At 47.6% G+C, this 14,317-nt stretch overlaps 1 protein-coding gene across 1 annotated transcript; it reads right to left on the minus strand.

The window, feature by feature from the left end:
- Positions 1 to 250: 250 nt before the first annotated feature.
- On the minus strand, positions 251 to 8,117 carry LOC102445121 (olfactory receptor 5V1-like). The gene is made up of 2 exons (XM_006135637.2): positions 8,007 to 8,117; positions 251 to 1,222 (listed from the first exon to the last, which is right to left on the minus strand). The coding sequence occupies exons 1-2, from the start codon at positions 8,115 to 8,117 to the stop codon at positions 251 to 253; spliced, it is 1,083 nt and encodes a 360-aa protein (XP_006135699.2).
- Positions 8,118 to 14,317: the final 6,200 nt, after the last annotated feature.

Genomic DNA, 14,317 nt, shown 5'->3' on the forward strand with positions numbered 1-14,317 from the left:
ATGTAGATGGGCCAAATGTCGGAAAAGCCTCTTTTGGAAGAAAAATGGAAAAAGATATGCAAATTGAAAAGCGTAATTTGCGTATCTTTTTCCGACTTTTCTTTGTAGTATAGACACAGTGAATGAAAGGAAGGAAGGAAGGAAGGAAGGAAGGAAGAACACTAAGGGGTAATTTTCCTCATCGATTCAAATGGATCTAAGAAACTACACGTGTTGTTCTGTGTTTCACTATGTGGTGAAATGTGGCTTTTCAGATTCTAGGCGTGTTTCTGACAGCAACCTGTTTATGAAGAGTTTTTCTCAAGGACTCTTTGACATCCTTGTTTCTCAGGCAGTAGATGAAAGGGTTGATCATCTGAGTCAGGACTGTGCAGAAGACTGAGATTATTTTTTTGGGTACCTCAGCAGGGTTGACGATTGGAACCAAATACACAACGATCACAATCACATAGTAAAGCATCACCACGATGAGGTGGGAGGAGCAGGTGGAAAAGGCCTTTTGCCTCCCGGTGGTGGACGGGATTCCTAGGATGGAGCTGATGATACAAACATAGGATGCCAGAGTGAGGAGAAAGGGCACCAGTGTCCATAGGGCAGCAACAATAAATGCCAGCAGTTGCAGAATCTGGGTGTCATCACAAGACAGCTTGAGCATGGGGGTGAAATCACAGAAGAAATGGTCAATTTCATTGGAATTGCAGAATGTTAATTTCCACAAGAAAATATTAACAACGGCAGAGCCCAGAAAGCTACTTATCCAGCACCCGGCCACTATCTGGCAACATACCCGGCCATTCATCAGAGCCGTGTAGCGGAGGGGATGGCAGATGGCTAGGTACCGATCGTATGACATCGCTGTGAGGAGCAGATTTTCTGCTGATGACGTGACGGAAAAGACATATAACTGGATGATGCAGCCCTTGACAGGAACGGCTCTGTCCCCGGTGAGAAGACTGGTCAAAAACCTGGGCAGGATGGTGGAGGTGAAGCCGGTCTCTAAGCAGGCCAGGTTTCCCAGGAAGAAGTACATGGGGCTGTGAAGGTGCCGATCAGTTACCACTAGCAGCACGATGAGGAGGTTCCCGGCTAAAGTCACAAGATAGATCATTAGAAACACAAAGAAGAGGAGGGGCTGCAGTTCAGGGTCATTCCCAAACCCTAAAAGGATGAATTCCACGATGGGCGTTTGATTTCGTCCTTCTCCTTTCTCCATACCACGTATCTAGAAAAAGAGAATATTGATGGAACAATCAGTCAGGTTGTGTTCTGAGCTGCACTTTCAGAAATTTGGGGTACGCGACCTCCTGCCATGGCACCTCTCAACTAGAAAAAGTGGTCAATAAACAGAGGAAGACTCATATAATTGGGGGTGTTCAGTTTCCACTACATGAGAACCAGGAGCGTGGAACCCCATTGAATCACAAAAAAGTCCCATCTGACTCCCTTAAGCTCTCTTGAGATTTAAATGAAAGCTTTTGGGGATGTGGAAAGAGCTCTCTCTTATGAGTGGCGTAGCAACTGATGTAGAAGCCTGCAGCTGGAAAGTCAAATTCCCTGCTTGGGTGGGCCAGCATGAACTAACTTTGATCATAAAAAACAACAAATAGTCTGGTAGTTTGTTGTTTTTTAAGTTTATCCTGTACAGACTAACTTGGCTACCCCCTGTAACTTCGATGACGTTATCGGGATAAAACTAGGAGTGAGAACAGGGCAGCACAGATAGCTGCTTGGAATAGCCACCTGTGTGGCTAGGATCTCAGAGGGGATTGGGGCTGGACAGTTAGTCTGTGTGGCGGAGGCTACACTGCTATTTTGAGCACAACAGCTCATCGAATCCTACAACACTAGAACTAGAAGGGGCCTCGAGAGGTCATTGAGTCTCCTCCTCTGCCCTCATGGCAGGACCAAGCACTGTGTAGATCATAGAATCCTAGGGCTGGAAGAAATCTCAGGAGGTCATCAAGTCCAGCCCCTGCCCAAAGGAGGATCAATCTTAACAGGTGTGTCTGTCCAACCTGCTCTTAAATATCTCCAGAGATGGGGATTCCACAACCTCCCTGGGCAACTTATTCCAGTTTTTAACCACCCGGACAGGTAGGAAGTTTTTCCTAATGTCCAACCTCAACCTCCCTTGCTGCAGTTTAAGCCCATTGCTTCTTGTCCTGTCCTCAGAGGCCAAGGAGAACAATTCCAGCCCCCCGTGTGACACCCTTTTAGATACTTGAAAAGTGCTATCATGTCCCCTCTCAGTCTCTTCCTTTCCAAACTAAACAAGCCCAGTTCTTTCAGTCTTCCATCATAGCTCAAGTTGTCTAGATCTTTCATCATTCTTGTTGCTCTTCTCTGGACCTTCTCCAATGAAAGTCAATGAAAATTGTGATTGTGGCTCTCCCAGAGCAGGGAATCATAGTTTTCAGATGCAGTACAGACATTCCCCATAAGAAACAAACCGAAACATCCAAGAGGCTTGGTTTGCACCATGATCTACCCAGCTGCCCTCTATCACAACAGATGCAATGAAAAGTGCGCACCATTTGATAGATGATGCTGAGAAACAGATTTGCACCCACACACATGCCCCTGTAAACACACACCCAGCTTCTCACATGCTGGTAAATGTCATCAGCTTCATGTGGAATTACATACGTGCAACTGAGATCTGACGCCAAGCCCATATAGAGAAGTGTAAGTGAAATAAAAATGAAACATCATCAAGAAAGAAATGAGAGTCATTTTTATCCAGAAGGAGAATATGCCTGGAATAGTTATTCTGGAATAGCTTATTTTGAAATTGTACGTCTACACTGCAGGGAAGCCTCAAAATGAGTCCGAAACCATTTCCCATAATATAGACTGAGCTCTTAATCGAGATAGCATAAGAGGAATAACTTAGGGTATGTCTAGACTACACCTCTGTCGACAGAGAGATGTAGACTAGGCACGTTGAAATTGCTAATGAAGCAGGGATTTAAATATCCGGCACTTCATTAGCATAAACATGGCCACTGCTTTTTTTCGACACGGAGCTTTTTTGAATAAACAGCAGTCTAGACGTGGATCCGTCAACTATAAAGCCTTTTTCGACAGATCCTGTAAACCTCATTTTTTGAGGAATATAGGTTCTGTCAAAAAAAAAGCTTTAGTGTCAACAGATCCACGTCTAGAATGCCATTTTTTTTGGAAAAAGCTCCGTGTCAAAAAAAAGTGGCGGCCATGTTTATGCTAATGAGGTGTGGGATATTTAAATCCTTGCTTCATTAGCAATTTCGACATGCTTGATTTGCATCCCTGTTGACAGAGGGATGCAGTCTAGACGTAGCCTTAGAATGGCCCTGATGAGGGGCTATTTTGAAAGAGCAACAGTGGCGTCTACACCCGCCTTATTTCAAAATAGCTATTTCAGAATTGGCATTATTCTTCGTAGAATGAGGTTTACAGAAGTCAGAATTTGCCATCTGTTATTTCAAAGTTGTTTCAAAATAACGGAATTGCTGTGTACATGTTCACATAGTTATTTCGGAATAACAGCCGTTATTCTGAAACAACTTTGCTATGTAGGCACACCCTTAGGGTATGTCTACACTACAACGTTAATTCGAACTAACTTAGTTCGAATTAGTTAATTCGAACTAAGCTAATTCGAACTAACGGATCTAGACTAAAAAACCAGTTTGAATTAGCGTTTTGCTAATTCGAACTAGCATGTCCACATTAAGTGGCTTAAGGATGGCCGGAAGCAGTGCCGGCAGGGCATCAGAGGATGACTTAGAGCGTGGAGCTGCTGTCTCAGGCTAGCCAAGGGCTGTGCTTAATGGGTCCCAACCCCCACTCCGGACAGACAGTTCTCAGGGGTGCCCTGCTTGCAAAGCAGTCCTGGCTTGGAGTGCCTGGAGTGCCCACACTGGGCACATCACACCACTCGGTCATCAGACCGGCTGCACTTGCCGCAGGTTGCCATCTGGGGAGAGGGGGCAATCGGGGGGCTGCAGGAGAGGTTCCACCCCAAAAGCCTGCAGAGCCACCCCAGTCCTCACCATCGGGGGCGTGTACCCCATTCCTCCCTCACCTCCTTCCACTTACCCTTCCCTAGCCCCTTTTCTTGATGTACAAAATAAAGGACAATTGTGTTCAAAAATGGAATCTGTCTTTATTGAACAAAACTGGGGGAGAGTGGGAAAAGGAGGTGGGTGAGGTGGAAGAGAGAGACTGGGAGAGGGGAGGGCAACTAACATGATCAGGGGTTGGGAACAGGTCCCATATGAAGAGAGGCTAAAGAGACTGGGACTTCTCAGCTTAGAAAAGAGGAGACGGAGGAGGGACAGGATAGAGGTCTCTAAAAGTATGAGTTGGGTGGAGACGGTGCATACAGAAAAGTTCTTCATTAGTTCCCATAAAGAAGGACTAGAGGACACCAAAGGAAAGGAATGGGTAACAGGCTTCAAACTAGTAACAGAAAGTTGTTCTTCACAAAGCAAATAGTCAACCTGTGGAACTCCTTGCTGCAGGAGGCTGTGAAGGCTAGAACTAGAACAGAGTTTAAAGGGAAGTGAGATCAAGTCATGGAGGCTGGGTCCATGGAATGGTATTAGCCAGGGGGTAGGAGTGGTGTCCCTGCCCAAGGTTTGTGGAAGGCTGGAGAGGGATGGCACGAGACAAATGGCTTGGTCACTGTCTTCGGTCCATCCCCTCCAGGTTCCCTAGTGTTGGCCGCTGTCGGCAGACAGGCTACTGGGCTAGATGGACCTTTGGTCTGACCCAGTACGGCCATTGTAAGCTCAGGGCTCAGGGTCAGGGGTCTTAGTGGACCACCTTGATTTTCATGCACTCCTGCTCCTGTGTGGCCAGGCTGGCAGCTCTCCTGCCCTAGACGGCCACTTTCCTGTGCCTAGTGCGGAGATCGTGGATGAGGTCCACGATGTCCGCACTAGCCCAGGCGGGTGCCTGCCTCTTGCGGTCCCGGGCAAGCTCCCGGGAGCCGCCAGCCTGGTCCCGCGAAGAGGGGGAGGGCTGGGGGGCATTGGGTGGGTGGCTCGATCTGTGCCAGGTGCAGGGTCCGCTGGCTGGGTGCTGGCAGGCTTACACCTGGCACGGGCACCGTAGCCAGCCCGTGCCCCTTTAAGGGGTCTGGGGCCGGGAGGGGGGCAGACGAGTTTCCCTGGTGTTGGCCAGAGTGGCCACCAGGGAAACCTGGGGAGGGCTAGCCTCCCACTAGTTCGAATTAAGGGGCTACACACCCCTTAATTCAAACTAGTAAATTCGAACTAGGCTTAATCCTCGTGGAATGAGGTTTACCTAGTTCGAACTAAGCACTCCGTTAGTTCGAATTAAATTTGAACTAACGGAGCGCTAGTGTAGCGCCTATGAAAGTTAGTTCGAACTAACGTCCGTTATTTCGAACTAACTTAGTAGTATAGACATACCCTTAGAGACAGAGATATAGAAATTTGTTTCTCCAAATTTTATGAGCCATAAAATACAGACATGTTTAAAGAGAAGTAGTTCAGATTAAACCTCCAAAATCTTGGGTCTCTCTGGTCCAGCAACAGCCGTGCTCTTAAAGCAAAGATATTAGAGCCCCTAAATCTGCTTTCCCCCTACACAATTTGTGACATATCCTACCATCATCTCTTCATCCCCTGATGTATGACGCACTCACGCACCGTATGCCTAGGCTGCGAGTGGCGTCGGTGCATTGACTCTGGTGTAACGTAAGAGTATGGCTAGACTGAAGGGGACTTTCGGGATACCAGAAGTATCCCGAAAAATCTCTGCCATGTCGAGAGAACGCATTTGCTCTTCTGGGTTTTTTTGCTTATCTTTTTTCAATAAATCCTCGCAGTCTAACTGTACCCTAACATATGACAGAAAACTGGAAATCAAGAAAACATGCACACAGAGCCCAGAGAGAACTTTCTTGTTTCAACTTGTTATGAGCCTCAAACTTCCCATGGCAAACAATAAAATACAAACACCACAGCCAATACACAAGAGTCGTTGAGGGAGAGTAAGTCCACAAGTGGCGATTAGGCAGGGTGGGCAGCGATGGTGTCCATAGTCTGTGTTTGTCAGAAGTTGGGAATTTTAATAGGGAAGGTGTATTTTGACTTCAGGAAATGGGAAATTAACTTTCCACCTGTGTTGTTCAATCAAAGAGAGATATATATCCTTTGGCCTGGTCTACACTAAAGGGGAAAGTCAACTTAAGAAACTGAGGTAAGATTAGAATCTTTGCAGTACATTTTCCAGTCTCCTCTACAACTGTTAGGGTATGTCTACACAGCAAAGTTATTTTGAAATAGCAGTCGTCTTGTGTAGACGCTAGGAAAGTTATTTCAAAATTAATTCAAAGTAGCGGAGGGCTTATTTTGAAATTGTAAACCTCATTCCATGAGGAATAGCACCAATTTCAAAACTGCGATTTCGAAATAAGTGCTGCGTAGATGCTTATTTCGAAATAGCGGGCCTCCAGCCCTTCCCAGGGTGCCCTGCTGGCCGCCCTGGCCACTAGGTAACTTCTGACCTGATGCCCTGCCGGAACCAGTTCTGGCTGGCCTCAAATGCGATTCAACGTCCAATCAGTGTGATTGAGCTATTTCAAAATAGCAAAAAGCTATTCCGCAATGCAGTTTGTGTGTAGATGCCTTATTTCAAAAGAAGGTATTTTGAAATAACTATTTCAAAATTAGATATTTTGAAATAACGCCATGGTGTAAACATACTCTAAGTCTTCAATTATCTCAGTCAATGGAGCTTTGAGTTCCTACCTGGAAGCCTGGATCCTGGTGAATTTGCTTTTCTTCCCATTCACAGAAAAGAATGTCTCTTTTGGTTGGTTATTTCTCCTTCCGCTGAGATGAGGCAAACTCCCTTGATGTTTCTGATGTGGGAATTGAAAATTATCACATGCATGAAAGTTACTATGGGTTTTGAGAAAGGGAAAGAACAACTGTATAAGGACAGTCTTGCTGCAAACCTCAAGGGAGAAAATTATGGAAAACAAGTGGTTAAAAAAGGGAAGAGTATGGAGAATGCAGAACCGTTGACCCAAAAGGAAAAGCAAAATAATAATAAAAAGGGAATGTCTCGTTTCAGAGAAAAATAATGGAGACAGATTTTCTGATCTCGGTGCGAATCTCTGGTCCTCTGATGTATTATATAGGTATCTGGGAGAATAATAGCAAAATGGAACCAATGTCAATTCTGTTTTATAGTAAGAAGAAAATTACTTGAGCCCCAGTTCAAAATTACTTGACCTGGCTAAAGCTCCCAGGTCAATGTGATCTCTGGACCTGCAACTCCAAACACTGGCCAGGAAGATTTCTAAACTTCCACGTGAACAAAGTATCGATCCCCTTTTTGACATTACAAGAACTTCAGGGAACTCAGTTCCCAACGGCTTTGGAATGTCCAATGCATCTGATCCCCTAATCTTCCAGCATCATCCTGCTTGCTGTGCACAGTGTGTGTTGTGTGGGGAGGGGAGACACAGGGGGTGCTGATGTTAAGGCATTCCCCTCACCTCTCTCCCTTCTGTCCATGTATGGCATCTCTGCAGAGCAGGGTGGGGAACCACACACACACACACACACACACACACACACACACACACACACACACACACACTCTGTCTGGAACATAAACACACACTCCATCACTGACTGACACACATCGATGCTGGGGGATCGATACTGATCAGCTGTTTGTCGGCTCAGCGTGCTAGTCTGGATGCTCTCGTGCCGACCTGAAAGCCCTTTATCGACCTCTCTGTTATGCCTCGTAGGATGAAGTTTACCGGGGAGGTCGATAAAGGGCTTTTATGTTGGCGCGGGAGCGTCCAGACTAGCACGCTGAGCTGACAAACAGCTGATCAGCTGTTTGTCGGCTCAGCACGGCAGCCATTTAAATTTAAATGAAGCCGCGATTATTTAAATCACGGCTTCATTTCCCTTTGCCAAACAAACAAATCTACATGGCTCTGTTGACGGAGCCATGTAGTTTAGACGTACCTTCAGGCTCTCAGCCCAGCTGCTGCATGAACCAACAGTGATGCGGAGCTTCGCCAGCCGAGGTCCCCAGGACTGTATGAACTTGCAGTAGGATTCTGTTACCTGGTTCATCCTCCTCTCAATGTGGACAGGAATTATTCTCCTTTCGAAAGAGGCTTGCAGTCTAGACATAGCCTAGGGCTGGAGATTCCAACCCCTCCCTAGGGAACCCATCCCAGGGCTTCCCCACCCGCCTAGGGAAATAGTTTTTCCTAATATACAACTTAGACCTCCCCCACTGTAACTTGAGACCATTGCTCCTCGTTCTGCATCTGTCACTACTGAGAACAGCCTCTCTCCATCCTCTTTAGAACCCCCCTTCAGGAAGTTGCAGGCTGCTCTCAAATCCCCCCTCACTCTTCTCTTCTGCGGACTAAACAAACCCAAATCCCTCAGCTGCTTCTCATAGGTCATGTGCTGCAACCCCCCAAACCATTTTGGTTGCCCTCCGCTGGACCATCTCCAATGTGTCCACATTCTTTCTGTAATGGGGGGCCCAGAACTGGAAACAAACAAGTTTCTTAACCACATTTTTTTCAGCGATTGGAAGGGACAGCAAACATGCTCAGTTTGTGGTTTTGTGCATTTCTTAGGCTATGTCTAGACTGCAGGCTTCTTTCGAAAGAGCCTCTTTCGAAAGCATCTTTCGAAAGAGCCTCTTTCGAAAGATCGCGTCTAGACTGCAGGCGGATCTTTCGAAAGAGAAATCCGCTTTTTCGAAAGAGAGCACCCAGCGAGTCTGGATGCTCTCTTTCGAAGACGGCCTCTTTACATTGAAGAACGCCTTCTTTCGAAAGAGGAACTTTCGAAAGAAGGCGTTCTTCCTCGTGAAATGAGGTTTACCGCCATCGAAAGAAAAGCCGCGTTCTTTCGAAATAATTTCGAAAGAACGCGGCTTGAGTCTGGACGCAGGGGAAGTTTTTTCGGGAAAAGGCTACTTTTCCCGAAAAAAACCCTGAGTCTGGACACGGCCTTAGTAATCTGCTCTGATCTAACACACTGATTAGACTGACAATACACAGGCCGTTTCTTACCCTGAGTGATGACACCAGCAAAGCGGTAGATTCTCAAGGTGCAAGCTATAGTTTTTTTTGGTCGGGTTTCCATGCACAAGCTAGAAATCGCTGTCGCCTGGATCCGGCACTTCCCCCAGCTCAGTCTTTGTTTTATCAGGTCTTTCCAGGGGTCCTCGTGTGTGTGGAGTGAAGAAGAATCAATGAGATTACTCCCTGCCTTGTATAGCTGTAGCATGTATATAAGGAAAAATACAGACATCCCCAGATGGAGACGAGAGACACGGGACCTGTTCACCTACCCATGGAGAGTCCCACTAACCATTAATTACAGGCTCTCTGGTCTGTACTTAGAAAGGTTCACCAAGTGGGGGATGATTTTCTCTGAAGGCCTATTTTCCCCCTAATGGCTCATTACACTGAATAGATTCTTCCCAGACAACTGTCGAGACTTGCAAGTACCACACCTGGTGGGAATTCCTCGGGTGGAATTACACTGGACACACAAATACCTAGTTAATATTCACACCTTCAGACACAAAAAAATGATGCCCATATTTTTCTTCTCAAAATCATTTGTTTTCATTACCTTTCACATGGAGGATCTTGTATCAGCTGCAGACTAACTCTAAACCTTCCTTTAGACGTTCTGAGATCGGATTTTAGTTTTTCCACTATATTATCCAGCCACTGCTACCACTGACAGTGTCCAGTTATCTCAGTCAGCTGTGCTTTGCACTCCTACCTGGATGTCTGGATCCAACAAGGTGTATTTTGCTTTTATTCTCTATCATAGAAATCAGTGACCCTGTGGTTGGAAATGTCTTCTTCCTACAGGATGATGTAACCTCCCTTGATGTTTCTGCTGGTGGGAATTTGAAATTATTGACTAGAGGGAACGTTATTATTTGTTTTTAGAAGGTGAAAACAACGATATAAGCACCAACTCATTGCTAATGGTGAAGGGGAATTTATGGAAAACTACTGATTCTCAGGAGAAAGTAATGGAGACAGGAGAATAACTGACTGAAAAGGCAAAGAAAGAGATCAAAGGGAATGTTACAATAGAAAACTTGAACCAATGTCAATTCTATTTTGTAGGCCGAAGAAAATGAAAATTCTTTGTTAAAGCACTTATCACACTTTGAATCGTGTACTGTAATACCTTGCCTATTATTAACATGAGGAAGATTCAAATTCCTTTGTAGTTTGAGGAAAGAATCATTGGCTTCAAGGAGAGTGCGCCCCAAGGGTCGGTTCTAGGGCTAGTTTTGTTCAACATCTTTATTAATGACCTGGATGAGGGGATGGATTGCACCCTCAGCAAGTTTGCCAGTGACATGAAGCTAGGGGGAGAGGTAGATACATTGGAGGGCAGGGATAGGGTCCAGAGTGACCTAGACAAATTGGAGGGTTGGGCCAAAAGAAATCAGATGAGATTCAACAAGGACAAGTGCAGAGTCCTACACATGGGGTGGAAGAATCCCAAGTATTGGTACAGGTTGGGGACCGACTGGCTAAGCAGCAGTTCAGCAGAAAAGGACCTGGGGGTTACAGTGGATGAGAAGCTGGAGATGAGTCAAGAGTGGACCCTTGTAGCCAAGAAGGCTAATAGCATATTAGGTTGCATTAGGAGGAACATTGCCAGCAGATCTAGGGAAGTGATTATTCCCATTTATTCAGCTCTGGTGAGGCCACTTCTGGAGTATTGCATCCAGTTCAGGGGTCCCCATTATAGAAAGGTTGTGGATGCATTGGAGAGGGTCCAGAGGAGGGCAACCAAAATTATTTGGGGCTGGAGCACATGACCGAGGGTATGTCTACACAGCAAATTTATTTTGAACTAACAGCTGTTATTTCAAAATGACTTTACTAGCATCTACACAGCCAAACTGCTATTTCAAAATTAATCTGAAGTAGTGAAGCACTTATTTTGAATTTGGTGAACCTCATTCTCCGAGGAATAATGCCAAATTCGAAATAAGTGCTGTGTAGACACTAATATTGAAATAGGGGGCCTCCAGCCTTCCCAGGGTGCCCTGGTGGCCACTCCAGCCTCAACCAAGAACATTCCTCTCCCACCCCACTCACCAGAGCCCTTAAAGGGGTAGACTCTGGCCACAGTGCCTGTGTCAGCTCCAAACCTGTCAGCCCAGAGCCAGCAGTCACTGACCCTGACCCAGTGGCCCCACAACAGGAGCCAGTAAGCCACTGCCAGCCAGCCCTCCACCGCTCCCCAGGAGCAGTCTGCCAGCTCCCAGGAGCCTGACAGGTCCCGGAGAAGATGGGTGACTTTCCGGTCCAAGGTGGAGATCATGGACCTTATTGAAGTTTCGGGGGGATGCCCCTAACATCCTTGATCTCCGCATTAGATGGAGGAACCTGGCCGTCTATGGCAGGGTAGCTGCCAGCCTGGACACCAAAGGCCACATGTGAACCCAGGAGCAGGTTAGCATGAAAGTCAAGTTGGTTCGGTGAGACCCCCAACCCTGAGCCCTGAGCTTCCCCTCCCCCTTCTTCCCCTTGCTTCCCCCTTCCAACTCCCTCCTCCCAGGTTTCCCCCTCCCCTCTCCCACCCTCTCTTTTCTCCTCTCCCGCCTCCTTTCCCCAGTCTCCCCAGAGTTTCATCCCTCCCCCCAGTTTTGTTAAATAAAGAGAGTTTGTGTTCATGAAAATATGTGTATTTTGTTTGACATCAGGAAGGGGGGTTAGGGAGGGGGAAGTGGAAGAACGTGAGGGAGGAATGAGGCACAAGCCCCCAGTAGGGAAGACCAGGGACGCTTTTAGTGCTCCTCAGGGTAGATGCTCTCCCGCAGGGCCTCCTGGATACTGACAGCCCCCCGATGGACCATCCGGATGGCAGCCCGCAGAAAGTGAAGCCAGGCTCAAAGCAACACATCCAAGAGAAGCAACAGAGTGCCCAGGGGCGGCTCTGACTCCATGTTGCAGAGTGCTGTGGTGTCCCGAGTGAGGGCAACCAGCGCACGCAGAGACAAAATGCTTTTCTGTCCCTCATCGAGGTAGGCAAGCAAGCAGGGAAGCTGGCTGTCTGGGGGGGTCCCTTTGAGCACAGGCCTCAGAGTTCCTTCAGGAAGTTGAAGGCTGCTCTCCAATCCCCCCTCGCTCTTCTCTTCTTCAGACTAAACAAGCCCAAATCCCTCAGCCTCTCCTCATAGGTCATGTGCTCCAGCCCCCTCATCATTTTGGTCACCCTCTGCTGGACCCTCTCCAATGCATCCACATCCTTTCTGTAGTGGGGGGCCCAGAACTGGACACAATACTCCAGATGTGGCTTCACCAGAGCTGAATAAAGGGGAATAATCATTTCTCTGGATCTGCTGGCAATGCTCCTCCTAACGCACCCTAATATGCCATTAGCCTTCTTGGCTACAAGAGCACCCTGTTGACCCATCTCCAGCTTCTCATCCACTGTAATCCCCACGTCTTTTTCTACCAAACTGCTATTTAGCCTTCCTTGGAGGCCAGGGGGACTGAGAGACCAGTGCTGGCATGTCTCTGGCCCCGGGCATTCCTGGCAGCTGGGGGGAGAGCTGGGGCTGCCTATCCCCATCAAGGAGGGGCTGGTGAGGATGCAGCCCCATAGTCCATATAAAAAATCCAATAATGCCACATGAGGAGCTCTAGTTTTGTTGTGGTTTGGTTGCTTCATGGTGTGAAGGAAGATAAAGAAGATATTTTACTGGTGAGAATGGGAGGAGAAGGCCGGGTCTCTTGTAACAGGGATAGGAGTGCATTTGAGCAATAGCAGGCTGGCATGGGAAGCAGGATGGGGCACTAACGTTCAGGCTTCAGTGTCTTACTCTCTGCAACTTTCTGTCAGAGTTTGGAGACCCGTGACCCTGTCCTCCCCAAGTGAACGCCCTACCCCCTAGGCCAGGACAGAAGCTGCCCCACCACCTCACTTTCACTGGGGCTCCGGTTCCCCATTCAGTAGAAGCTGGGCGCCTAAATCTGTGGAGAATCCCAGCCCACTTGTTGACTTTTAAATTGCAGCAAGGGGAGGGTGGAGGTTGGGTTGGACCCTACGAACAACCTCCAATGGTCAGGGTGGTGAAACACTGGAATAAATTACCTCAGGAGGTTGTGGAACCCCCATTTCTGGAGATATTTCAGAGCAGGTTAGATAGATTCCTGTCGGGGATGATCTAGATGGTGCATGGTCCTACTGGGAGGGCAGAAGACTGGACTTGATGACCTCTCAAGGTCCCTCTAGCCCAGTGTTCCCTGCTCCTTGTGAGGTAAGACCACAGAATCCTTGAATCCCAGGGCTGGCAGAGCCCTCAGGAGTCAGCGAGTCCATCCCCCTGCCCAGGGCAGGAGCAAGTCCAACTCAATCATCCCAGCCAGGGCTTTGTTAATCCGGGACTTCAGAATCTCTAGGGATGGCGATTCCATCTCCTCCTTAGGGAACCCATCCCAGGGCTTCCCCACCCTCCTAGGGAAATAGATTTTCCTAATATCCAACCTAGACCTCCCCCCCCCCCCACAACTTGAGACTCTTGCTCCTTGTTCTGCCATCTGTCAATATTGAGAACAGCCTCTCTCCATCCTCTTTGGACCCTCTGCAGGTAGTTGAACGGTGCTCTCAAACCCCGGTGTCCATCCAGCCTTCTCTCTCCCTCACGTTCCCCATACTGCACCCATTTATAATGCACCCTGCAGCCACGGAGGATGTGGTGGGGCTATGGGACAGGACTGGGAGCTGCAGAAAACGTGAGCTCAGGCCCAGGATAGGAACAGACGAGGGGTGCAGACAGAGCCCCAGGGTGTATTTGAGGGGGGCATGGATGGGGTGGCAGAGATGTAGGTTGGGATTGATGCTTAGTAGCAGAGCAGTTCAGGGGAAGCCAGGAGTGGATAGGGGAAGGGGAACGGGCTGATGAGGATTGAAGGTCAAAGGTGGATTATTGGGGGCGCAGGGCCAATAGCCCATCTTATTCCATCTTCAGCAGCCCTTGGTGGGACCAGTCCTATTCAACATATTCAGAAATGATCTGGAGAAAGGGTTAAACTGGGGAGGGGGGTGTGACAAAACGTGAAGATGATACGATACGCCTCAAGATAGTGAAATCCCAGGCAGGGTCTGAAAAAGCTACCCGTGTAATGGGTCATGTGAGATATTCTTCGAAAGGGTATAACATTCTGAATATGATTCTATGCTTTGGATACATCTATCATTTTTGTTTCCGAAGTTAAAACTATTGTCTTTGTGGCTAGTACAAATATGGTTACCCCTCT

This window comes from Pelodiscus sinensis, chromosome 30 (assembly GCF_049634645.1).
Source record: "Pelodiscus sinensis isolate JC-2024 chromosome 30, ASM4963464v1, whole genome shotgun sequence".
NCBI lineage: Eukaryota > Metazoa > Chordata > Testudines > Trionychidae > Pelodiscus > Pelodiscus sinensis.

Bases quoted from the DNA above. Each gene is read 5' to 3' on its own strand.
- LOC102445121 (XM_006135637.2), bottom strand. From the start codon at position 8,117: ATGAACCAGGTAACAGAATCCTACTGCAAGTTCATACAGTCCTGGGGA. The intron at 1,223-8,006 runs GTACGTCTAAAC...CTCTTTTTCTAG, and splicing joins GCTGGGCTGAGAGCCTGAAG to ATACGTGGTATGGAGAAAGG.